The 27,413-nt window shown below is 36.4% G+C and overlaps 1 protein-coding gene across 1 annotated transcript; it reads right to left on the reverse strand.

The window, feature by feature from the left end:
* Window positions 1-1,419: 1,419 nt before the first annotated feature.
* C6H14orf39 (chromosome 6 C14orf39 homolog) lies at window positions 1,420-26,540 on the reverse strand. Its single transcript, XM_042779378.1, has 17 exons — window positions 26,492-26,540; window positions 26,116-26,172; window positions 23,108-23,234; window positions 19,440-19,529; window positions 15,914-16,101; window positions 15,415-15,457; window positions 14,749-14,869; window positions 13,541-13,635; window positions 8,837-9,028; window positions 8,343-8,436; window positions 6,226-6,311; window positions 6,068-6,132; window positions 4,889-4,956; window positions 4,429-4,568; window positions 3,782-3,917; window positions 2,324-2,381; window positions 1,420-1,693 (listed from the first exon to the last, which is right to left on the reverse strand). The coding sequence occupies exons 1-17, from the start codon at window positions 26,538-26,540 to the stop codon at window positions 1,491-1,493; spliced, it is 1,812 nt and encodes a 603-aa protein (XP_042635312.1). The 3' UTR covers window positions 1,420-1,490.
* Window positions 26,541-27,413: the final 873 nt, after the last annotated feature.

The following is a 27,413-nucleotide window of genomic DNA, read 5'->3' on the forward strand; positions in this document are numbered from 1 at the left end:
TTGGCTTTCTAAATGATCTGAGAATATCTGCCAGCAATGTACCATAAACACTGCCCCAAATTACAGACTCAAACTTGCCTCTACCTTAGGTTTTTCAGATTGACAGGCAGGCAGTAGATTAGAAAATCTGTCTCACTCCTTAGTAGCTGGACCTCAGCAGGATTTCACTAAAACTTCCTGATTCACTTCCAGTTAAAAAAAAAAAAATCCAATTTTCACAAATCTCTGGGCATTAAAATAGTCCTGAGGCATTTAGGAGTTTGGCAGAAAAGAAACAGTGGCACAGATAATCAAGCTTTTGGTAATTAAGGGTTTTGCAGGGAGCAGGGGGGAAGGGACTCTACTCCCCTTGGGACTTTGTTGGCATTTTTTTGGCAGAGTGTGCAGACTCTACAGGTAGGATGCTTTTTGGCCACGCTCAGTCTGTGTGCCCTTCTGACTCGTTTGTGCATGTGCCATCTCTTCTCTGAAGTCTGCTGAATGATGTGCACCTCTCTTTATTTTGCTTGCCTGCTGTCAGGCAGGGAGTTTTCTCATAGTAAGTGACTGTGAAACCAAATTCCCTCATAAATTCGTGAAGAGTTTCAAAAATGAGTGACCTACGTTTCATATGTAAAAGAGAAATAGCTTCAGAATGATCTGGTATTTCCTTCAAAGGCCATAAATATGAAAGTTGTGGTTCTAGAGAAGATGGTTCTGAGGGATTCCCAGGGCACAGTGCTCTGGTGGCTCAGAACAGTCAGCATCCCTTGCTGAGTAACCCTGACGTTGTCCTAACAGCCATTCTTTCCATAAGGAAAGGCCTTTGTGGAGAACCTGTACTGACCACAAATGGACTCTGGGAATTGTCTCTGTCTGTTTTTCAAAGACATTAGAAAAAGAGGAAGAAACCTGATTTGGGGATTTTGAGAATAAATAAGGAAAGAAAGAAAGAAAGAAAAGAAAGAAAGAAAGAAAAGAAAGATGTTAAGTGTTACAATTGCAATGTTATTCCACTTCAGATGTTAAGAAATACCTACAAAACGTCACATAAAATTAACAAAAAATGTTTATTTTAAGTATTTTATTAATCAGTTGATATACAGAGAACACTCAAGAACATTGTCTTTAATTCAAATTCAGCTTTAACTGCTACAACAGTCATTCTTACTAACACAAGTAATTTAGTTTCTATCAGAAGCTGAAAGTTCTCATCTATATGTTTAAATGCTCTCACAGACATTGAATTAACACTCTACACTCAAATGGTATTTCTGCTTATGAGTGCCAATTTAGCAAGAGCATACAACAACATTTTATGAACAAACACATTTCAAAAATAAACAAGAAAATCTCAAAAGGCATGGTTGATGAACACACATTGAAGCAATTGTAATAATGTATCCTTGCAAGAAATGGAAGGAGAAGAAATGCTTTGTATTTAACTCAAGAAACTGGAAACATTTGTCAAGGCTAAGTAGAACAAGAATTTAAAAGGAAGTCAAAGGTATTCAAAAGAGTGAAAATGGCTTTGTACTTTGTGTGCTAGAATGAAAACCTCCCATAGAAGGAGACTCTGGTGATCTCTGATCCTGTCCAAATGCAAATGAAAAACCAACATCATCTTTTCCATCTCCAAATGCATGAGAAGTTGATTCTGAGAGGAAGGGAAAGGTAAATGCATCCTCATTTTCTGACTTCCCAAAGAAGTTTCCTATATGGAATACATATAATATTTGTTATTAGATTAAATATGAGAGATGTAATCTAACTGCATTCAGCATATTCTTTATTAACATACTGTGCCAAATATCCACTGAGCACCACTCTACAGTTGTGTGTTTATTGCTGCACTAGAGTTGGTATTTCTAGGAGGCTGTTATTAGAATTGACATTGAAGAAAGGGTGGAGCACTTGAATGGTTTAGAACAACAAAACACTTCTGCATGATGCAACAGAGCTATTTGTAAACAGAATCTGCAAAAGTGCTTATTTAGAGAAAAATGTGATCAATCATTGAAATACTTGGACTTTTTCTTCTCCCTTGCAAGTCCTCTCATTTTGCTTCAAACACACCTTACACTATCCCTATTTCTCCCTTTCTCATTCTTCTTTTCCATGATACATCACACGTTTGGAGCCCAACATGCGAGGCAAGATTTAAGCTAAAGTTTTAGTTAAAACACAAATGAGCACAATAAACTACTGAGCTACATTATCACAGCTGAACATCCTTTCAGACAACCAAAGGAGCTCTGTTAAGCTGGACCATGAGCCTGTCAGTCACAGGAACACAAGCAGAAGAGAGCTGACATACACAAGTACATCTGAGTTTCAGACTTACCAGTATGTTTCTGTGGGGACACAGAGCCCAGGTTTCCCACAGAAAAACTTTCCTCTGTCTGAAATGTAAACAAATTTTTAATTTAACAAATTATAAAAGAAAAATGTAAACTTTAATGCTGATATATGTTCATTTGCTTTTAGTGAGAAAAACACTGCCTCAGTGAATGTTAGCAGACTTTAAAAAATCTGGATTTAAAGGTACGTATCAGTCCCCATAGTTGCAAGGTAAATTCTTTGATCAGATGGGTTTTATGATATTTGCTGCAAATGCTCTTCCTCCTTTTTTCTAGGAAAAAAACAGACTGATAACAGTCCAAAAGCTGACCTGACTTAGTGTTGGGTTTTTAAATCTAAAAGATTCAAAATTATTCAAAACTGTGACATTTTATAAAATCTCTGAGCAACAACACAAATAATTCCTACTGAGTAGGGCCTGATATTGCCAGGAGTAGCAGGATAACCACTTGTCACTCTTAAAATGAGTTCTTAGGCTAGATTTAAAATAGATATTGAAGTCTTTCAAAATTCTCATCTAACTTTAAAGAATCCCAGATCTGCTACAGCCTGGTAAATTCTTATTTTCTGCTGCTGAGCAGGCACAAAATAATGTGGGTTCTGACAACACTGGGTGATCTAAAACCCACCTCATTCCTTAACAATTCACAAACCACACACCAGTGTGTTCTCTCCTAGACCACAGTTCATGCTGTGAGATACCAACCACATGAATCTTGCCAAACCCAGAATAAAATGGTGCTTTCCCTCATCCCTGCTCCAGCTCCCAGCCAGTGACCACATGACTGAGCACATCCCTGCAACAGGAGCTACCTGGGCTCAAATCCCTGATTTGTATAACAGGGCTTGGCTCTACACTGCCAAGTGATACCTAAGCCCTGTCTGCTGCACACATCTATCCTGGATCCCCAATTATCCACCTAATAGAAGAAAAATTACTCTAGAGCACTGCAGTTAGGGAACCTGCAAATAAATTAAGACCTGGATTCCATTCCCTGTTCCATTTAGTTGCCTACCTAGCTCCTCCATTTGGGTATAGCTAATCCACATTTGCTGCTCAGTAACCCTAATAAACTGTCCTTTCTTCCCTTCATCAAGACAAAACCACACAGAAGAAGCATGTGAGTTGTGAAGTCTGCTAGAGAATTTTAATTTTGCACTGTAACACTGAACCAGAAACCTTTTGGTGAATTGAGTCACTGTGTATTTGCACATGATCCATATCAGAGAGACTCATACTTGGTTAGAAATCATCATAGAGGGATTGCCAGGAAAGGAATTACACATTTTCAAAGAATATCAAACTTAAAAGTGATCAAGATATTAAAAAAATGTTTGCTACAAAGATAACCAGTCTGAAAAATCACATTCAGTGTCAATGCTGTTTGGTTCACTTATTTTGCTTTGTGGAAATTTAATGTTCACAATTAATCATTTTTACCTCATCAGATGAATTTTGTGCTCCAAACAGAGAAGAATCAAACAAATTAAAGCCAGGTGACTTCTGGGAGAAGTTCATGGCAGAAAAGAAAGCAGGAGATTTTGATTCTGCTTCTTCACAACCTAAATTTTTCATGCTGTAAATACAGAAAGGTAGAAACTATACTAATAGTTTTTTAAGTAGATGGCTTTTTCCCTCTATTTTTTCCTTCTCCTCTTTTTTCACTTTTTTACATCCCCATAGCATCCAGCAATAATTGCTTTTTGCATCACAGAACAGATAACACAATTCTTTAAAGTAAAGGGAGGTGGTGTTCTTACCAACTCCCTGCCCTCTAAACAGAAAAAGCCAAAAAGCCTGTTTAAAGATAGAAATCACAACAACAAATATTACTGCAGGAAGAAACAATGTGTCTCATATATTTCTAAGCAAAGTACTGATCTTTCAAAACAGCTTCAACTGGAAATTACACCATGAGAAGAAAACTTAATAAATATCAAGCATAACTCAGGATAAAAGTCTGAATATTTTCAGGAGAGCGTTCTAGAAAATTCTTTCTCTAGTATCTTTCAAAAAGGGCAGAAATGTTTATACAATAAATATGAATACAACTTTGCTAAGAATCAAAATAAAAGTTGAAATCATACAAGTCAAAGGGAGGTGTTTTTGAGAAGTGTGGGTGTTTCCCCTTCAAGTCAGGTGTTTTAGGTGCTCTTAAGAAAGGTTCTGCACTTTTTTCTGCTATGTCGGGATTGTCTTCATTTGGCTTAAAAGCTGTGTGCACACCCTATTAAAAAGAAATAAACAATGCTGTTTATAACATAAAATTTCCCAAAATATCAATAGTCATTTCAACTATGAATAAGCTCTCAGTGAAGCCAGCACTGAGCCTGTTTATTTATAGTTCTGTGCAAGAAATTAGTTTCAAATGCAGACTTTTTTCCCCAAAAAAAGTTTCAGCAGTTCATCACATCAGCATTAATGAAAATGTTATGCACCAATTGATACTTTACAAATTTCTGAGACTTGCCTCTTGCCAACTGAATCAAGTACTTTGACTGTTCTAAACAAACTTCCTATTTATGACATAAGAAATGCTTTTCTTACTTGAGGTACATACAAGCAGTCCATGGCCTCATCTGCTTTTTCATCAACATGTTTGGCTTCTTGTCTTGCTGCACAAAAAAGACAGCACTGCCTGTATTATACCAGCATTTTAAACAGACACATAAAAATGAATTGTGGGAAAGAATCCTTGAGAAAAGTTCACTAGCTTGGCATTGCTATTGGTAAGGAAGTGTTCTGACTGATTTTCTTAACAACCCACTTTGTGGCTCTGTCCTTAACAATTACCTCTTGTTCTGCCACTTAGTGTTTTCAAAGCTTCACTCTGCCTGCTGCTTGTGGTTTGGTGTGTTCTTCAAACCTGCCCATTGTTCCCTGAGAGTGCTGTGTTTTTCTATTCCAGCTATTGCCCTCTGAGAGTGCCAACAGTCAATAGAAACCGGGGGGAACAATATAAAAAGCACATCCATGTGACAGAGATGAAGAGTGGTTTAAAGAACTGGACAAGAGTCAGGATGAGAAATGAGAAGAAACATTATCAGACTGCTGTCAGAGCTTCTCCTTTAAGCTTCAGAGGGTGCTATCTCAGGCACTGTGGGTTAAGGTCCTACATTTCAGTATTCTCTTTGTAAGAAAATCTAGGCTATAATCTTTTACATGCATCTACATCAGCAGTTAGAAATTAGAATTAGAAACAATTGGAAAAAGAAATTTTTAAACTGAAGCTCAGGTCCTGATTTCAAAACCCACAGGTGTATTTGTAACTACCCTGGTTTTTTCTGTAAGCATTTTGCACGTTTTTCTCCAGTTAATTTTCATCTTTAATAATCCTGATCCAATTCTTCAAGATACCTAAATTACTGGGTTTATTATATCCCTTTACTTTGCACTTTCTCATCCCTTCTGGTTAGATATTAAGACTGGATTTCATTTTAACCAAGTATTTTGAGACTCAAGTGTGAATTTACAAGAGATGTTGGACAGATCCCTTCATTCACAATGGTCAGTGCAGACTAAATCCCACATTACTGAGCAGTTAACTCTCTATTTAAATTAGGACTCTGCCTGTCTGCTACACTCAAATTTTGAGCTAAACAATCAAGGTGGAAAAGAATGCAAATGGTGGCCCTCTTAATGCCAGAATAAAAATCTGGTCTCTAGAATCTTCTGGTTTATAATTATATGATCCAATTTTATCAAAAAATTACAGTAATACATTACCTATTACTGCATTTTCAGTCTCAAACTGTTGATTGGAAGTCATTTGCTTTGGAGGATCTGGCAGTCTAAAAGACAAAGTTTAATTTTTGTCTAAATGTGAATTATTTCTATAAACCCCAGCCTCAAGAATGAAAGCTATTTTTTTAAACAAAACTTACCTGAATTTCACTTGGTTTTGTTTGCTCACTATTGATGGAACTGGGGTAGTTTGTGACTTTTTAGTCCCTGCAGTGCCAGTAGCCATCTAAAAGACAGAAGAAAATTCAAATGAGGCAGCAAGTGAAATTGTTACTGCAACAATATCACTCTGATTTCTCCTTAGACTGTGGAAATCCCTTTGAACCAGAAACTAAGAATCAGACAATGTAAAAACTATTTCTTTGTTTTACCTACATTTTGACAGCATGATACCCCAAATCACTTCTGTAAATGTTTAATGAAGTCTTAGTCACAGCACTGATAACTAGATGTGGTTAATTAACTTTTCTGTAACACAAATAATGCTATGTCATTTACAAACTTCATGCAGGTTTGCTGCTGCTGCAGCAGACTGGTTACTTGTGCTTGCCAACACAGAAAGGGCTGGGGCCAGGCCTGGCTCTGCCTGTGAAGGCCAACTGAGCATCTGCATCAGTCTCAGTCAGCACAGGTCTCATGTGGGGATTGAAAAACTGCAGAAAACATGAAAATAGTCCACCAGACAGGTTTTCATTAGAACAGAAGCCATCACTCTTCTGTGTAGCATGTATTTGTGACTTAAGAGCAGGGTGAGGAATCTATGCCTCAGCATCAAATAACACATTATTTTACAGGGAGTGTCTAGTTCTTCTTTATTTTTAATTAACAAAATGTATCAAACTGAATTCTTTTCAGGGTAAGGGACAAAAGAGCTGGTTCTGCAGAATCTACCTGCCACTCAACTCCTGTAGTATACAGCACAGCTTTCCTGAAGCATAGCAACCTTCTTTCTTCCAATCTTTTTGTTTTTCCTCAGACTCCATCTTCTTTTCCTTGTTGCCATCACCCTTTCTTAAAGTTCTCTTAACCTTGACTTACTGCTTCCTACAATTGTCTAGGTCCCAGACTCCCAGCCTCATCTCTAGATTACCCTGGCAACAGCCCTTCCATCATCCTCATCTTGTCCAACTCCCTAAGCCAGTCACAAATCAGGATTGCTCGAAATTTCTTCTGGTCTTGTCCCACTCAGTCCTGCCACTGCCCTTCATCTTGTCTTGTGTTATGAAGGCTTTGTCTCCTCACACAGGCTCCACTCAAAACCACTTAGTGATTCACTGAAGTGATTCTTCAGTTCCCTTGAAATTCTTTAGAAAAGTGCAAGTGGTTATGCTAACTTTTTTTACCTGATTTTTTGTTGTTCATTAAATTTTGATTTTAAATAGATGCAGTGAGATGTCCCTTAGAAAGATGGTTTAGAGATAGAAACTTGCCCAAGCTCCTGCACAGGAAACACAGTTACAAACTCTTCTACCCCTTATGGCCTTATCTCCTCTGATTTCTCCATTTAAAATTTTAACAATCTATTGCTCCTATGAACAGTCTTGCACTCCATGAGACTATTGGTGGTTTTCACAACTTTGCAACTTGTACCTCCAGCTTTCTTCTGGATTAGATTATTGTATTTGAATAAAAAATACTGGATCTGAATAAAGCTGCAATTCACTCCACCATTTCAAAAATGTCATAGTAACTATATCCTTATGGGTGAGAGATAGAAAATGGAGTTGTGGGCTCCTGCAGTGCACCAAGGAGTCTTGACCATGGTTTTATTCCTCTCAGCCCAGATTTCTGTGTCTGGTTAAACCTCAGAATGGAGTTGTTATACTGTGGGCTGTCCTGTGCACTCAGTCCTTTATTAAATCCTTCATTATGGAGCAGATGGCTCATGATTCATCAGTAACAGAAGATTCTGACCTTCCTTTAGAGTTCCAAGTATTTGCTGCATACAGAATCTACAGTACTTACTTTAAATGTTAAAACTGTTATATAAAATGAATTGATAAGATGGTCCACCTCGATTTTGGCATTAGAATACACTTTGTAAGAACACAGATATTTTCAGAATGAAAAGGCACCAAAGAAAGATTTTTGCTGTGATTACCAAGCAGTTGCAGATTACCATGATTAGCAATTTACAGTGCTAACAGGTTTTATGTAAGACATAATACCATGAGGCATAGTTAAAGTATTTTAAATTTAAACAACTACACAAAACATTATATAATTTCATATTTTCACCACTGGGAGAGGAACACACCTCTGATAAATTATCTGCAAGGCTGGAGGAACAGCTGGTGGGCACTGAAAGTTCCACTGGTTTCTCTTTTTCTTTTCTCCCTAAATTTGCAAATATTACATAATATTGTCAGAAAGATTAAGTATCCAAAGCACTGCATTGTGAAACAGAACTTGGGAACAAACCTTTTAAATTTTCCTTTTAATAGAGAGCAAAAAGAAACCTATCACAAAATATTAAAGTATCAAACAAATAACAGTTATTGAATATTTACTGTACTAATGCAAACAGTGCTAAAGGTATTTTATATTTGAAACTAAATTATTTTCAGATGTTTCTGACACCATGCATCAGGTGTATCTGTCATGTTACTTTACTCATTGCACAGATAGGGGAGAAATCAGACACACAAGATTTCCAGAACATAAAAAAGGTAAGCACCCATTTCCATTGAAAGCTTCAACTCTAAGTAGTTGAGCAGTTCAATAGATTTGTTATCATCACTTACCCATTACTTTCCACAAAAATAACCCAAAATGTTCACTGAAGTCATTGAACACACTACACCTGTTTCTGGTCGTGGCTTTGAGAATCTAAAACCCTGTACAGACTGGACAAATTTCTGAGGAATGCAGGGGACAGGTAATATTTTATGCAGCTGACGTCTCTCCTTTGGCAAAGATGGCTGTTGACGCTTTCCAAACACCCTAAACAAATTTAAATTAAAAAAAAAAAATCATTGCAAAAGAAAAGAAATCATAAAATACAACTGCTTCAAATAAGTGAAATTCTCAAGGGCATGGCATGTTGTCAAAGAAGTTCTACCACTTTCAGCACCAGTAGTGGATAAAAATGAAGTTTTCTTTAAATAATACCAGAGAGAATATCTCTGAAAAAGAAGCCATAAAGGAGTAATAAGCCAATCATAAGAACATTGATGGCTTGAATTTTGTCAGTATCAAAGAAAATTATTCGTATTGTGGAGTTTTACACTTAGATTAAAGTGCCTCATTATTGTAGCTCTGAAATCACATTTTCACATTTAAAACCACTTTTTCTCTCTCTCTCGCTGAGATTGTCTGGAATACTCACACTACATGTACACAAAAGAGAAAACTGCAGCAAGTGTTTTCACTTGTGAGGTAATTATCTGTGTAGGGTAAATAGCCCTTTACAGTGCAGAAAGACAAAGGTTAGCAGAACAATGAAGAGTAAAGCGGCTGTTTGGCACAGGAACATTTACTATTTTTTAGAATAATGAGTCCTATTTTATTTTCTCTCTGGCATTCCTGCTTAGTGCCTCTGTGCTTCTAGCTACAACATCTGGTTTGTAGCTGACTGAACAATGCTGTTCAGAACAAATGAAGAACTGAGTCAGTCTTTTTCTTCTTCTTCAAATTCTCCATAAATCAAAATAAGATAAAACATACATTTTATAAGATAATGTGGAGTAAAATTGGCAACATAAATAAAAAATACCACTGAGAAGCACTGGCTAAATATAAGGACCTACCAGATTAAACTCATACACACACATGTGAATTGTGCTCACATAAAACCCTGAAAGCACCTCAGCCAAGTATCTCAGATGAAAAGGATTGTTTTCTCTTGCAGTTGCATTTATACCTGAGACTGAACAAACTGTATGAAACATCTACCACCTAAAAAACTAAAAACCAAAGTCAATCTTTCAGTTACATTAGCTCTAGATAAACCTGTGTCAAGAATGAATACTACAGAAAACAAGATGTGTGTGGCTGGTGTATCTTTACATTCAGATGCAGGGAGCTCAAAAGCAAGGAGAAATCAAAACAGAGCTGAGCACAGAACTCTGTCTAAAACTGTTTTACTTTGTTCCAAATGGCTCATTTTACCACAATCACCATGCAAAGATCAACTACTGTGGCTGAGGTCATCAGTTAGACAGCCATAAATAGGGGAGGCTTTTGTGGTTGGGGGAATTTTTGTTTGGTTGGTTTGAGTTTTTTTCAGAACTTAGGATGTCAAACTCTGTTTTTAAAAGTACCTGGAGTCAGTTTCCTTGTGCTTCTGTATAGATCTAAAGACTTACCCTCCATTAAATAAAAAATCCCCTTACAATGTATATCTATACAGAATAATGTTTCAAAGGCAGAGTTACAAACCAAACTCAGAAGATATTAAGATATTCATTCTTTAAGTACCAAAGCCTTCCAAAAGAGCCTGCAGTTAAACTCTGTGTGTATGCAGTACACCCCCTCCCTTTCCTCCACAAAAGCACTACTGAAATATAAACCATGCACATCTTCTCTGACATTAATTAATAGCTCTGGAAGAAAAATAAAATTGCATCATGAAGCTTAAAACAATCCAAATTGCAGCAACAAGAATAATAATTTGTCTTCTTTTTCTGTGTCATTGTTAGACATCTGAGTGGATAAAAACTCTTTATCTTGATCCATTCTGCAGGGGTTTTTTAAGTGTAAAGAGAAAAACAGATATTTTTAAGCCAAAATGAATTGCAAAATAAATTTCCGTAGTACTATTTTCTTCTTTGTAGCATAAAGAAACCCAAGGATTAATATTAATTTCCACCAAGGAATCAAGTTTATCTCATTACACACATGAAGAACCACACCTGCTTCTGTGGTATTTACAGCTACTGAAACCACGTTCAGTATTCTCATCAGGAGCATTCTTTGGAGCTGGATCTTTATGTATGTTCACATGAGAAATCCAGAAACAACTTTGTAAGTACTTTTCTAAGATTCATATTACCAATTTTTTTCTTTGATCAGTAGAAATCAATCACTTCTGATGCAAAGATCCATTGAAACCAGGCAGGGCATTGTTCTTTATCTTTTCACAACCCATCCTTCCTCCAGCCAGTCATTGTCTGCTCATGGCCATTGAGTCCCACTGTGGCACTGATAAAATTACTGCATCCCATTGGGAGTTGCTCCAGCCAGGGGGAAGAGCCCAACATTTCTTACCAAGATAAAAACAGAGGTTTTGGGACACTAAGGGAGCCCCTTTCTCCACTGGACTCCAGAGGAAAACCGGATTTCTCCACATCCCCACTGGAGCTCCGGAGGGAAACTGCACCTTGTACAGGAGCACTGCTCCAACTGAGCCACAACTGTCACTGCAGGAGGATGCAGCCACCATGGAATGGGACTGCTGCCAACACCCTGCCTGACGGGTGTCAGGTTGTACTCTGACTGTGTCAGGGTTTGCAGTTTGTTTCTTTGTAGTGCTGTATTTCTATTTTAATTTCCCTAGAAAAGAACTGTTATTCCTAATTCCCATATCTTTGCCTGAGAGCCCTTTGATTTCAAAATTATAATAATTTGGAGGGAGGGGGTTTACATTCTCCATTTCAAAGAGAAGTTCCTGCCTTTCTCAGCAGACACCTGTCCTCCAAACTAAAACAGCAACTTTTCATTCTCTGTCCATATATAAGCCACACCTGATTATAAGCCGCACTTCTGAGTTCAGACCAAAATTTTAGTCAAAATGGTGCGGCTTCTAATCGTGAAATTACTGTACATTGTTCTGCCCAGTGCTTTCAGTGCTCTCTTCAGTTCTTTCCCTTGATGCTACTGGTGCCATGCTGGTCTGGACCAGTTCATGGAGATTCACAGTACAACTCCTTTTTATTTCTTCTTCTTTTGTGGCAGAAAATGAAGATATCACCTTTCTTCACAAAGATCTTTTTGCTCAGTAGTAACTTTGTAGTGTGCAGGACAGCCCAAAAGAAACTCCTGCCTTTGGTACCCACATTCTGCTGCTGTATTTTTGTACCTTGCTTTGAGTCTGCAAAGGTTTTATTTCCTAGGGCTCTTTTTCTCAATATACAGTTTCTGTTTGTTGTGGGGTTTTTTTTCCAGAGTTTGTTTGGTTTTGTTTTACAGCCTTATAATACCTCCCTTTTGAACACAATAGTTACATAAGAGGTGACTTCCATGCTTTTTTTAATACACTAATGTCAGATAAAGATATTCAGAAATCAAATTTATGCCATTTTCAACAAGCCTTTATGTTGTGGAACATACCCAACTTCAGGTGAAGGTACAAGCAGACTCCATGACAGGAAAAGAAATGCACAAATGGCAGGTCTGGAAGTGCTCCATGAGGATTCCTTACCACTGAGGGATTCTTACACCTCCCTACCCAGTGCATGGATCTCTCTTACAGCAGGGCTTTAACTGATACTTTGTGTTCTGCAGACTGAACACATATGGGTTTGTTTGAAAATTCAAAGAGAGTGCTTCTCATCTTTTTTTACCTTGTCTTAAAACTAAGGGGATTTCTTGTTTCCCCATGTTTCTGTTCTTGCCAGTTACAAAAATCTTACATGAGAAGGTAAAAAAATGAGTGCACAGGCCACACCACAAAGAAATTATCATCTGAATGATTCACAGGTTTGTAAAAAGATATTAAAGATGAAAAAGGTCCCTGTGAAAGAATCTTAGGAATTACTAAAATGGCACTTTTTTATAGATATGTTCCACTAAATGCCTATCTAAAGCCCCAAAAGGTTTTGTTTTCAAGCACACAAAATCACTTTAGACAAAGTCAGACATATTTTCACTTTAAAATGAATTTTGGTCTAAAAGTGTCAGCTCAACAGGAGATGTTTCAACATTCACAAGGACTGCAGATAAGTGCAAGATAGTCCTGGTGGTGATTTTCAGTCATTGTAATTGAGCTCAAATGAAAGTGAGTCCCAGCTGTAAATGATCGCTGACTAATTTACTAAGCCATTAATCCTGTCTATGAAACTTTCACTCATGCTTGTTTTTAAGAACTAAATTAAGAGTTAAATTTCTTAAGTAGTTCAGAGGTGAAGACAAGTGACATGTGGAACCCTGTCTCCTTTTCCAAATATATATTTAGTAGAGTTCATGTTATTTTATCTCTGACTGCACAGTCACTGCAATTGCATTCAGAACTGCTTACACAGATTTCTGAGCAGTAGCTGAGGAGAAAATGCTTGTACAAATATTTTTATAGCATGTTTCCAGATACATTGAGCTTCCAAGAATCAAAAGTTATCACTACCTTAACCCACAGAAATAGAAAACTTTTTAAATTACATAATGAAATCATATGACCAGGATTAGAGAAGCTTGCCAGTCGTTATTTAACAACAATCTGTGTTTTGCAGCAGTCTTTGTATAAATTCTGAGGTAGTACTCTGGATAAATGCAAGGGGGGAAAATAATTTTGAAGTGTACCTTTCTTTAAACTCTTCTGGCTTCTCAAGACTTTTCTGACTTTTTTCTTCAATCTTTTGGGAATTGTTTTGCTTTTCTTTAGCCTCTTCGAAGGTCTTAAAAGATAAAGAACAAAAGGCACAAAAACTGACAAAACTTGAACTATTTTAGCTACATGTTACAAAAGTTTTCTAAACCTGATGAATTAGTCCTCAGTAGCAGTTTCTGTAGCCAAGAGGTTTTGAAGAAATAAGGAGAATAAGGTTTAAAAGCACTATTTTTTGTTGGATCAACTGTAACAACTAGAATAAATGGAAGTTTTGGAGCATGGGTCTAAATATCAGAACCTGGAGCTCTTTACATGGTCTCCTTCATATCTATGAACAAATTCACCACATCCCTTCTTCCTGTATGTTTACACAGCACAAACCACATGGGGGACTTGAGTCTGGAACTAGGAGTGTCAAACAGGATTACAGAATATAAACAGAAAAAACCACCTGTGCAAAACGTGCTGTTCTCAGCACGAGGCAGTAAATGGAGTCCTTGATCATCTGATGCACACAGGTAAAAGCACCCAGATGCAATGCAAAATAAAAAGTTACTAAACCTTTACAAGACTGGGCTACTCAGGCTTAGAAGAGACCTTTTACAGAGGAATAGGTACAAATTCTGTACTGATAAAATCCCTTTGAGTTTTTTTAGGATTCTCCCTTTGGAATCAGTGCTTCTCCTAGTCAATCATCCAGTTTTACTGCTGGGCATTATACACCTACACATGTACTTTGGGGAAAAAAATACAGAGAGAAGGAATTTCCATTATTCTTATTGCAAAGCATACTTAAATAGAAACCCTTCAAAACTCAGTAGGACCTGGGAAAGCTGCACACTCCACCCCTGGAGCTCTCTGAGGAGTGGCCCTGATCTATTTTCAAGTGTACTTTCCTGAGCTGACAGCAAAGTCAGTGACACGGTGCCTTAGCAGAAACTGTGACACAAACTGAGCTGAGCAGAAAGCAAGATTTAAGAATCTTTACATTTGTAAACTCCTCTTCTCTAAGAAAACACATGTGATGCTATAGAAATGTAATTATAAGGCTGAAATCATCCTGTTGGTCTGTGCACTGGAAAACACACCACTTTTTTTATGTTTTAGAAAATCCAGTGGTACTGTGTATGACCACATATATAACACATGTTTATATAAAATAAAATCAAGATACAGTCACCTTTTTTAAGTAGTCAATTTTCTTTGGCAATTCTTCTGCTTCTTTTTCCAGTTTGATGGTTTCCTGCACAGTAGCTTCAACAAGCTCCATGGTTTCCTGTGCTTTTTTCCTCACAGAGGCACTTCCATGTCATGGAATATCTTTTACAACAATGTATTTTTCCAAGCAAGAGATGCCATCAGATCCCTGACCTCTCTATGCCATAAAACAAATGCTAGAGATGCAGGAAGCTCTGAAAAAGCTGCGTTTCCTGGGAAAATATTCAACTCTAACATCAGTTAAGCTTCTTCTAAATGAAGCCTTTTGATGGCTATGCTATTAAATTAAATTTATTTTCTTTCCCCAAAATGCTCCCATAAATTTAAACTGAATAGCTAAATTTGACCTTCAGTTTTCTCACAGAGAAATGCCAATGCTGCCACTCTAAACATAAATGCATAAATATATAAATATATTTTAAACATATAAATATAAAAATATAATATAAATATATATAAATAAATATATGAATATTTAAATATATAAATATGTTAATATATAAATGTTTTAATATGTTAATATAAATTAATATATAAATAATGATTTTCTTTTCTAATAGAAAGTTGTGAAAAGTAAATATAAAACTCCTTTCCTGCCAACTGAACAAACACTAGAAATCAAGGATACATGTATACAGCCCAAGCATTTATGGATGTCAAAGGAAAAGACTCTGCAAAAATAAAATCTACCTTCAGACCATTAACCAACAAATCCATTTTCTTAATAAATACAAGATAAATTAATAGATCAGATCATTTATCTTGGCTTAGTATAGATAACAAAAAATGCAGTAGAACAGTAATGGCATTAAAAACAGCACTAAAAAATGATGAAAATTAAATTTAAAATATTGAGAGGTCTGATCTAAAGAACTTAGAAATTTTTTACCCCAAGCAGTTCAATCACAAATCTCTCCCCACTACATTTATGGGTTGGAGGAAGGAATATTACTATATTACTATGTATAATCTAAATTTTTATTCCCTACAGATTTTTTATTTCTAAAAATGGTGTAACAAAGATAATATAGTTTATTAACTTATAGGAAACTTCAGAAAATTAGAAGTTTCCTGTATGGATATTTAATGTGCAGTGCACATTATAAAAGCATTGGCAATAGCAGTACCCAGAGCATCCAAGGAAGTATCTTCTTTCCATTTGCATTTTTTAAGCCATTCCAAAGCTCTCTTTTGGATTTCTTCAACTTCTTCCTTTTTTTTGTAATACTCCTGGGCAAGAGCAGAATCTTTATATTTTGTGCGGTATTCCTCCAAAGTCTTTCTACACTGGGCTATGGAATTCTCATATATTTCCCTATAAAAATACAGGTAATTCATTTTTTTTCCACAGGAAACCATTGTTTATAATGAACAAACCTACAAATTTGTGGCATCAGCTCAGTTAATTTGCTGCTACCACAGAACTAAAAGTCACATTATATTTAATATGACAATATTTGCCTTTATTTTTGGAATTTTTCTCCTATATTCAAGGAAGACTATGCTGTATGTAACAAAGAATATTCATGATGTAAAAACCAGCCAAACCTCCCTGTTCTGAAGGAAATGTAGATCATACCATACTCAAAGGCAGCCTGACAGATGACAAATGTGTTTTTCCCTGTGTAGTTATCATGAAACCCACTCTGCAGGCCAAAGTCTCTGCTGGTGAATGTTGGCACAATTCCATCATTTTTGGTAGAGCTGGAGCAAAGCTACAGCAGAGGAGAATTTGGCCAAACTTCCCATATTTAGAGCAGCCTGGTGCACCACTGGACTAAGAGCTGCCTCCAAGGAGATGCTGAGTAATCTCAGGGAAGCCTTAAACACACACATCAGTCACACTGAAACAACAGGACTATTCATACTTAAGGTTAAGCAAACACTCAAATGTTTAAGTGGCAAAGAGCCAGAATGCTCAGCTTCTTGTGGGGCTGCCCTGTAAATTAATGTCACACTGAGTGTAACTTCACTGACATCATGTGAGCACATAGCTGTGAATTACTGAAGTAGCATCAGTGAATGCAGGAAAAGCTTCTGTGAACAATGGACAAGCAAATTTTAAAATATCAAGTTATTAGTAAAGATTAGTAAGAAATTCCTTTATGGGAAAAACCATGGTGCATTAAAGAAAATAAAGCCATAAACCCACCTCTTAACCTGCCCTGCATTAAGGACCAGCTCTCACTGCTTGCAAAGCACACAGGACTTGGTTCTAAGGAACACATTTTACCTCAAACTTCTAATTTTAATTGCAGCATGACTGAAAGGCTGCATTTGACAGTCCTGGCTGCCCACTGGCTGTGCCAGGCAATGGGAGAGAGAAAAACTTCTGTCCAAATTCAATATTAGAATCTTCTGCTCTTACAAAAGGAAAACAATTTCACAAAGCAAAACACAGTCAGATTCTAATTTTCAAATCAAACTACACGCCAGGCACGAGTTCCTGTTAAAGTGACTGTTAAACTTTAGGGGAGAGAAGTTGTAGGCAACACTGTGAATCAAAGGTTGGAATTGATATTTCCCAGACTTCACACAGAAAATTACACTAACCTACTTGCTTTTCTACACAGGTGGTCTCAGGTATCTAAGTTTTTTGATTTGCTTAATATTTCTGTATACTGTACAAAATTTCCCAGGCATGAAAGATGAAAACTATCCAGTTCTATTTAATTAACTGATCAAAAAATGAATTTGCTGATAAACTTGGAATGCATTACAAATAAATTTAAATCATATAAATAAGAGAAATAATTTGTTGTAACAGGTACATTTCAAGCTTGTGAATATAATCCTGAAACTTTATATTCTTTTCCTAAAAATCTATTTTTCACAGATAATATTTATGGTCTTGAGTAATCACCACTATTTTTAATATTTTCTCCAAGTAATTTATGTTCTCCAGTTCATGCAGATAACAGAGACTATTGAGAATTCACCACTGTTCACATTATTTAGAAAAAGTTTTAATCTAATTACAACAGGAAAAGGGCAGCACTCACAACCCCCTGAACATTATGTGGATAGCAATTTACTACTTTTTCCTTCTTCATATCACTTATTTCCAGGATTAACTTCCAGTTCATGTATGCATTCTTGTACATTCTTGAAACCAATAACAACAAAAAAAATATTTAAAAACATGTTATAAACCTCCATTGTATGTGCCTAATTAAACATGAACTGATCTGCCCATCTTTTAAAAACATCTTTCCATCTAAAGCTACATGTCCTCAGTGCCCCCCAAATGCAAGACTGAAGAGAACATTCAGCTGATAAAGTTCTAAAGACACTTATTTTTCTTCCTAATTTAAATATTGGAATTTGCTGGATGCACATCTTGCTGATTTGAACATATCATCAAATGCTTTGGTGCAGAGAGACTATATTTGGGGCACAGTTTTGAAAAATACATGAATTAAATTTATTTTGTGATTTGTAGTCATGATGTCTTATAATTAAGCTCAGGAAAACAGATCAAACACTTTAATGCTGGAATTGAAACTAGTTATCTAAAGAAGCAATTTAAAAGTAATGCTTCTTTGGCTTGTCAGCTCAAATTAGTGAAAGCCAAAATGGCTTAATCATATACTCATAGAAAGCCAATTTAGCCTTATTTTTCACCAAATTTAGAGCTCTGAACAGGAAGAAGAAAGATAAGCTACTAAGTGAGTTAATTAAAGGCTCTCAGGCATGCTGTTTCTGCTGTCTTGGACAACTGGCAAAAAGAATGATTACAAAAGACTCAAAGCCAATGTTTCAAATTACCTACATTTACAACTCTAAACTGGTATTTAGGTATCTGGAGGGGTCTGCTGTGACTTTTGCACCCCAGGGCCAAGCAGCCTCCACCCCCTGGCAGAGCAGTGCAGGTGAGCAGCCTCTCTAAAATGGAGATAGATTTACTTTGTTTAATAGAACTTTGGAGGGTTACCCTGGCACAGCACATTTGGAACATTTCGGTGAGAATCTTCAGGGTCTGTTCTTTATTTCACTGACTGCAGGCAGCTACATCACACAATTAATAATTTCTTTTCAATGCTGAGACTAATTGATGAAAATAAAACACCTGAGATGCCACTCACTGAACAGAATTGAATTTGCAATTAATGCTGACTAGAAGCTTGCCTACAACTGGTCTTGAAATGGTTTCAGATCATTTCTGAGGCACTTTCTCATTTTTCAGGACCTAAGAGTGAATTTGTATGTTCTGTGATTATTTTGAAGAATATACAACAGTATGCAAAAACTTGATTTGTATATTCCAATAATCCTATGCAATTCATATTCAGAAATAATGAAAAGCATAAAATTATCTGAATGCTTCTAACTGTTACCTGAAAAAATTAATTGTTTTTATTTATTGGGCTTTTCTTCAATCATACAATGTTCTGAAAAACTGTAATAGGCATTTGGAAAGCAACTGAATTTCAAGAATTCATATTTTATCATATTTCTTTGGCAACTACAAAATAATATATCATCTCATAGTAATGTAAACAAAAAAAATTAATTATTCAGTCACTTATAAATGACTACAAATTCCTGAAAAGTTTGCAATAATTTTTTCATACAGACAGCACTAATTTTGCTGATCAGTTTAGTCAGTGTAGTCAGTACTACTTCAGGAAATCTCATCCCATTCATAGATACCTCTCATTTTCTATATCTTCCTTTACAACTGCAATTTCATTTTTCAAATATGCTTCATGCTTTTTAAGAACTGTATAGGTAGGCTTCCAGCTGTGGACAAAGTAAACAGAAAACAAAAGCATATTAGCAGTCTTTCTTAGTAAAAAAACACTTAGAAAAGAAGACATCAAGTTACTTTAGCTAGCTTACAAATGATTTATTAATTTTTTGAAAGTTAAACATAGTAGGGACAACAATTTCTTAGTACAGAAATATTTTGCAGACATTTATTTTATTAATATTTTAAAACTGAAAATTCAAGGAAAAAATAAAAAGAAAAAATAAATATTTAGAATTAAGAAGCATTACAAAGCACTTTTTAAGGAATTAATGGAATGAACACCCTAAATTTTTGGAGCTAATGCTAAGTAACCAGGCATCTGAATCCATACTTTAGGTCCTCAACACATCAGGAAATCCTTTAGATATGTTGAATCTCCTTGTTGGAGACACCCACAGCTTCATTCTCACCAGTATCACCAGCACCCATCTCACACCTAAATGCAAGCAGCAGCTACAAACTCAGAATTTCCTCCATTTTCTAAGCAAGTCCTGCTCAGAAAGCACTGAGGTGACTTTCCTACAGCAGGATGCTGCAGATGGCACTGAGAGCAGAGCAGCTTCACAGAATACTCTGACTATTGAAAGAGCAGGACTTTCTCAACATCCAAGCATTAGTGATACCTCTGCCTTGGATAGGGACCACAGGAAAAACTGCCAGATTGACTTTCTGATTCAAGTGAAACTCAGATGTGATCTTTAAGAGAGGTATACTAAAAAGTTTTTGAAAAAAAAGTCTCCTGTCTGGAATAAAAAAGAAGGTATAAGAAACATAAACAATCCAGCACTCCTGGCACAAATGTTTGGACACCACTGGTGATTAAGAGTGGAACTACAAAATGTTACTTCACCTTATCTACTGCAAATTCAGCAGAAAGCTCAATTTCAAAAGGGTCAGATTTTTTTCAAAAGCAAGAACCAACAAACTTATATTAAAATGTGCCTGCACACCAGACACTGTGATGTTCTTTTACTCAGAAAACTCCATTACTTTGTTTGAAGGAAAAAAACCTGAGATGTAAAATTCATAGAGATTTTATTAATAAGACTACAAGCCATGTTGTGAGTTACATTTTTTGTTCAGATCTATTCTATGGACATAGAAAACACATGTGGTACAAGAACAGTGGTTTGTGAACACAAGCAGGTATGCAGGATTCAAGCAGCTCATTGACTTGTTTGCTAAATGCATCACTGTCTCATGGATGGCCTTGGTAGCCATCACATTTATTTGTCCCTCCTTTCATCAGCCTGGGTATAGAAAAAATCTTTATCCACAGTATTCTGAAAGCAATAAAATTACCCTGCAGTTTGGCTAGAGGGACAACAATTTCTTTTCCTAAGAACATTCTGAGTTCATGTGGCTTTTTAAAAATTATCTTCTATTTCCATGAAATCCCACCATCCTTGCATCCAAATTTTAAAATGGTAAGAGAAACAATAAAATTGGAATAGGTTCCACCAACAGCATTTCGTTATTCCTTACTGCTCTGGGATCAACATTTCTAGTTTGAATCCTTCAAGAAACTAAATATTAGCAAAATGTCATCACCTGTCCAAAAATATGTTTCATTTGGGTCATTTTCTTTTTTACATAGACCAATATGTATTTCTTCAGAAAACACAGTATTATCCCAATATATCTATCCCATATATCATATTTTTTCTAGACTTGTTGAATACAAGAACCTTGTATTTTGTTCAAAGTTTTCAAATCTGCTTCAATATACTCATAATGTCTGGTAACACAGACACAACGTTGTTTCTCTGAGAGCTCTATTGAGCTCCATCACTGGCAATTAGTCAGCTGTGAGGGTGATTGTGACTCCAAAACAGTATCTGAATTTACAAAACCAACATTAGAATCATGTCCAGTATAGATGGAGTGTCAACTAGAATAAATTTTAGAAGTTTGGGGTGATTCTACTGTGTAAGTGCTCTAATTGTCTGATCTTATAGCCAGGCCTTGTTTATTGCAGTTTTCACTCTGTCGTTAAATGACATTTCCAATAATTTAAGACACAAAGTCTCTACTCTTCTGCAAGCATTGTCCTTCTATGAATACATGTATTCATTAATGAGTCACTTCTCATTTTCAGTCTCTTTACACTAATGCCATTAATTATTCTTTGTAGGACTTGAGCCAAAACCCATTGAATTGATGAAATGATTAAAATTTAGATCAGATCCTTAGTTCTACCCTTAATTTTTTACTCCTTCATTTGCATCACTTAACAGTTTGTCATTTGCAAACAGATTTGCAGCTTCAAAATATATCAAAGGAAGCAGTGTGGATAGTTTCATAAACTTGTGTAAGTGTTCATTTTATACTACATTGGAGGAAAGAACTTAATGAAATGGGAAAAAAGAATTTTTTTACCAAGTTTAGATCTTTTCCCAATTCTTTTAATGGTAAAGCTACAAATCAGTATTGAATGGCAATTCATTCAAATAAGCCAGCCACTACACTCACTTTATTCACTAATGATTCCATTCTTTCTTTTTCTTTCTGAGAGTTCAAAATAAACCTAGAAAGGACCCCCAATGCCATCTTTGCTTCCCTCTTTATTCTCAGAAACACCCGCACTCTGCATTCACATAGCAAAAAAAAAATTTCAAATGTATGTAATAGATGTTTTTATTATTTACCTTTAGATATAGAATTATAAGAAAACAAAACACAATTTGCCAACAAATCCTCACTCCAGCTGCTGAGGAACTAGTCAGATTGTGGAGAAATGGAACACTCTGATGGATTTTATCACATGGGATGCACTCTCTGTATTATCAAATGTAGATTTGCCTTTTCAGCTACCCTGAGGTTTTAATTCTTAAAAATTTTGTGTCAGGAAGATAAAACTCCTTGCAGATATATTATGTCTTAAAAAGCTTCTGATTACTAAGATCCAAAAATGATCAGCATTTAAAACCTGAACTAATTCTCTGATACAAACATTTATGTAAGGAAAACTGTGAGTGGCAGCCCTTGCATTCATCAAAAGATTGCCCAGAAGACAAATATAGGAGTCTGGAGCAAAACTGATACTGGAATCTGCCAGCAGAAGCACTCACCTTTGTATGGAGAGGCAGTTATGGCACATCTTGTGTGAAAATATGTACAGGACAAAAAGTAACAGGAAACTTGTTGTGAACTAAGAATAGGGATGTTTGGTTTTAGAAAGTTGGTTTTTTTAACAGTATTCTTAATATTGGTCAAATTTGACAAAATTCAGATGCATCCAAGTGTAGAAAAACTGCTTCTATTACCTCACTACATGAATGCATGCTGCAAAGATAGTACCTGTGATCTTCTGACAACTCGGGATTTTAATAAAAACTAACCCAAATTTATAATAAATAATATATATATAAAATATATAATTCTTCTTCAGCAGATGGGTAATACTGTAAATTTTATACCTAAAGATTTGCAGTTTAAAAAAAGCAAGAAAATACTAAAGTTTTCTTTAATATCACTGCTGTCAGAACACACCCATACTTATTTTTTCCTTCCTTCCTCACTCCTTAATGCCAGCCACTACTCAGAGCTCAGGCTGTTTTATACTCACACATCACAGCTCTTCTTGATGACCTCATTTTGCTTTTGCAGATCAGCAAGTTCCTCTTTATCTTTTTTTATATTTTCCTCCAACCAAGCAATTTGATTCTCTTCTTCTGTGATTTTTGTAGTGCACACTGAAATTTAAAAATAAATTTTAAAGTATATTCATGCATTTTCAAAAAATCCATGAAATAAAAGTCTGCATTCAGAGTGATCAAAAATTCCTTCCCAAAAACTTAATCTCCAAAATGCAAGGTGAGTGGACAGCCTGCAGTAAAGCAAGGTAACAACAAAGTGAGTCAAATTTCCAGCTGCATGGTGAGTACCTTAATAATCATCTAATATTGTAAAAGTGCCATTTGTGCGCTTTCTGAATCCCAGTCTGTGTAGAACTGAAGTAATAACTGTGAGTGGGTATCCTCCAATTCAGTGTTCCCACTGAAACACTCCAAACCATGCACTGCTCACTCACTCTCTAGCCAGAACCAGGACCCTCTCTCAAACATTTGTATTCTTTTGCAAAAGCTCAGAAAGTCAAATGTTCTGAGTGGCAAAGTTGACTACAATAAAGGAAAAATAAAAACATCACAAAAGGCATATAAGCAATTAGTGGAAAACAGAAAGAGAAAAATTAAAATAAAAAGGAATTTTACTCAACACAGGAATGTGTGAGGTATGATACATTAATATGGGACACAGGTTAATTAATTTAAAAGTGCATTATAATGACAGCTTCTCCACTGTATTTGTGGAGATTCTTAAGGCAAACTCTTAATTCTGCCTCTTCTGACAGCAGACAGCTGATAACACTTTCTGAATGAGTGGTCAGAGGAGAATCCATGTTGTTGAACAAGATTAGTATTCTCTTCACAAGTAAAAGCTGTGAGAGCTATCATGCATACTCACCTTGCAATGCAATAAGCACAACTTGGTGACATTTTTTTCTCTGCATTTTTTAGTTCTTTTTTTCTATACAACATTTCAGTGCTAAATCATCCCTTGCTATCACTGCTGCCCTGAAGCACTAAATGCCAGAGTAGGTGACCCTACACACAGGTCAATCATATCCTGTCTTTCTCTCATCTACTTAAAGCATCTTAGTGATGTAAGATGGGCCTTGAGTTGGAATTACTGCTCTGAAACTTCAGGTCATCCTGAAATTTGGCTCTGGTTTTACACTACTTGCTATATATTAATTTTCAACAGCCTCTGCATTTACAGCAGAAAATAAACCACTTCTCACAAAGAAATGTCACTCAGTGAAAACCAAAAATTTTTCAATGTAAATTAAATCTTGGGTTATCTTCAATCCCTTAATATTTTCAATATCTGAAGTCAGTAACTTGCCTTTGCTTAGCATGAAGCATAAATATTGGGCAACTGAAATGGTTTCATTTCTGTAAATAAACAGCTGACTGTGGCAGAACCCTGTGGATGACTTTTTGAATGTACCAAAATGTAACACAACCCTATTAACAAAATACACACTTCACATCTCATTTAGAATTTTTTACAGGTAAGCACTTCCGTGAGCTGTTCAACTAACCTGTGCTTTCACAAGGACCTGGTGGGTGAGATCCATCTCACCCAACATTAGTGCAGGGAAATTCTCCAGAACAACACACCCATGGCTGCAGCTACACCCAGCTGAGACAAGCTGACACCTTTAAAGTTTATTTTATCTAACCATTTCAAACTGTTTCTTCAGGATAAGGGAAATCACACCCTAAAAGTGCCTGCTACCCTCCATGGTAAGAAAGGGACTGTAGCCAAACAGCCTGATGAATCTCATACCGAAAGTCCAAGGCTGAATGCTACAGCTGTTCATCTGCCAAGTAATACTCACACAGAGACAAAATTACATCAGTGTTACTATTTTTTGCTAAGTTCTATAAAGACTTAACTCAAACTGCTGAAAGTCTGAGTGCTGGTTGTGTGTTTACACATATTTAGGTATCTCTGAACTTAACACAAAAGCAGCTATGCCATGTTACTACAGCCTTCAGACTTTCCCTAAGGGCATTTACCCTAATGCTGCATGAAAAGCCTCATCCCTAAGGTTCAGTTGTGTGACTGGAGAGTTAAACCAGAATGCAAGGTGTGCCAGATTTAGTGTTACAGATGTTTTCATGTTTAAGATGCTTCAATTTAATTGTGATAATCTTCTTAATGAGTAAGTACTTGCTTGGACATATCAGTGAAGATTATTAGAAATGTTATATCAAAAAGAACACAAACTAGACCAGAATTTTCTCTTCTTTTCTATTTTGTATGGAGGCTATGTGCTTGAATATCTACCTATGAAGTACCAGAGGTGAGCACAGATGTTCTCACACTGTTTGTGGTAGAGAAACTATTCTTCAGACATTCTCATGAGTGATTCCACATAGCAGCATGGTTTAAAAAGTCAGTCCAGACTTAAGTCCATAGTATTAAGTTGTCTGTAAGCCCCAGGGGAGAACAAATTTGATGCAGAGCAAGACTTTCTCTTTGGGTTTACTGTTTTGAATTTCAAATAAAGTAACCAGCTGCTTGATTGCAAAAAAAGAAGAACCAGGCTTGAGTACGTAGTAGCAACTGAGAGAACTTTCATTATTTTAAGAAAACAGAAAGAGAGAAGATGCAGTGAGGCAGAGGTCCAAATCTGGAAAGAACAAAAAACATGAAGAAAGAAAGGGAGGCGAGTGGCAGATGTATTGAGCAAGCACAGCTGAATCAAAGGGCTGCCAGAGACTGCGAGGAGCTGCAGAGTCAGAGCAGGAAATGGCGCAGCATGAAACTGGCTGTCCATGAGGCAGCTGAACAGCCTCGGCTAAAATCTCGAGCAAAAGCAAAGTCTGCTGGGGAGAATGAGCAAGTATTGATGGCTAAAGAGGAGGCAGGGTGAGAGCAGGACACGGGACAGCTTCCATTGTTCATCCTGCTTCCGCCCCCGAGACACAGAACATGTCCCAGGATTAATGAAACAAAATCAGTGTTCAGCACCCAATAAAACGATAATTCACCACTACTCACAATTTATCTGATGATCCACTTGTTTCTTAGCACTGCGAGTTTTTCCTATCTCGACAGCTTAAAAAGAAAATTAACCCTTCATTATATACATATATATATATATGAGTGGAGTTGTGAAACAAACATATACTGTGCAGCATTAATTGTACAAACTCTGATCAACAATTATTTTAGCAAAATGTCTCAATAGAAATTTCACTATTAAATAGCTGTCAGGAGCCCTCACCACAACTTCCCAGCTAACAAAACATAATGTAAGCAAAAGCTTAATATTCTACATTTATTTGAAGTTAATAAAACTGTTTAAAGCTGAAAATATCACTATATGCAGTGCATACATAATTGTTAATAAAACATGTGTGAGATAATGACTTACCAATCTGGACCAGAACGTTGTCAAAGCTGGTCCAAACCACATCATCCATTGTTTAAACTTCAAAAGAAAACTGCAATGCAAAGATTTACACAGTCAAATGCCTTGTTGATACAATAAACAAGTCAAAATTGCAAGACAATACCACGCATTTTAATATAAAAGAGAGAAAAGTAGTTTTAACTGCATTTGAATTACCATCTGTAGAACCAAATTTCTCGCTGATGGTGGTAAGGGACTTGTAGGAATCTAAACCACAGTTAGGAAAAAAGGAGATTTATAATTTAGGTAAAGCGTTGCTCCTAGAACAGTTCTGTTTGAGAGGCTTAATGTTCTCAGAAGGCAGTGGAGAATGCAAGGAGAGATGTTTGTGTGCAAAGTGTGTAGCCTGTACTCCAGCTGGTTACTAAGCCTATGGAGTGCAGTGCTGCTGATGGAAAAGCTCCTTCAGCATCCTGCACACTCCTGCCGTACAACCAGCAGGTCCTTTTAAACCCAAGGTGGATGAATGCTAAGTGTGAGCAAAGACAGAATTCTCATCAAATAGAAAACAGATTGTTATCAGTTCTTCCTTCTGTTTGTACCTGCTGCTGTGTGCAGAAATTCAGTTATCTGTTTTCACAGAGATGGGGATGATGGAGGTCTCTAAAAGGGATGCAAACGCCGTTCACCAGGACGCTCTGGACACAGCTCGTGAGCTCAGGTGCATTAACAGTGAGGGAAATTGTCCGGGCTTTAACTGTCCCACAGCGGCTTCACCATCACACTGCAAGAGAAACAAAGCCACGACAAATTGGCGATGAGAATGAGATCCTAATCCGGGATAAAACGGAATAGAAAACAACTGCAGAATTTAACTAAAGTGGCATTAAGGCTGCATCCTGCAGCACTGAGGCTGTGGGAGCGGGAGGGGGCAGAGGCAGCG

The sequence above is a fragment of the Catharus ustulatus genome, chromosome 6 (assembly GCF_009819885.2).
Source record: "Catharus ustulatus isolate bCatUst1 chromosome 6, bCatUst1.pri.v2, whole genome shotgun sequence".
In the NCBI taxonomy this organism is placed as follows: Eukaryota; Metazoa; Chordata; class Aves; order Passeriformes; family Turdidae; genus Catharus; species Catharus ustulatus.

Excerpts from the sequence above, each read along its gene's own strand:
- C6H14orf39 (XM_042779378.1), bottom strand. The coding sequence starts at position 26,540 with ATGGATGATGTGGTTTGGACCAGCTTTGACAACGTTCTGGTCCAGATT. Across the intron at positions 14,870-15,414 it reads AATGCTTGGGCTGTATACAT|TGCCTCTGTGAGGAAAAAAG; the intron begins GTATCCTTGATT and ends ATGACATGGAAG. Across the intron at positions 8,437-8,836 it reads TTGGGTTATTTTTGTGGAAA|ATTTGCAAATTTAGGGAGAA; the intron begins GTAATGGGTAAG and ends ATATTATGTAAT.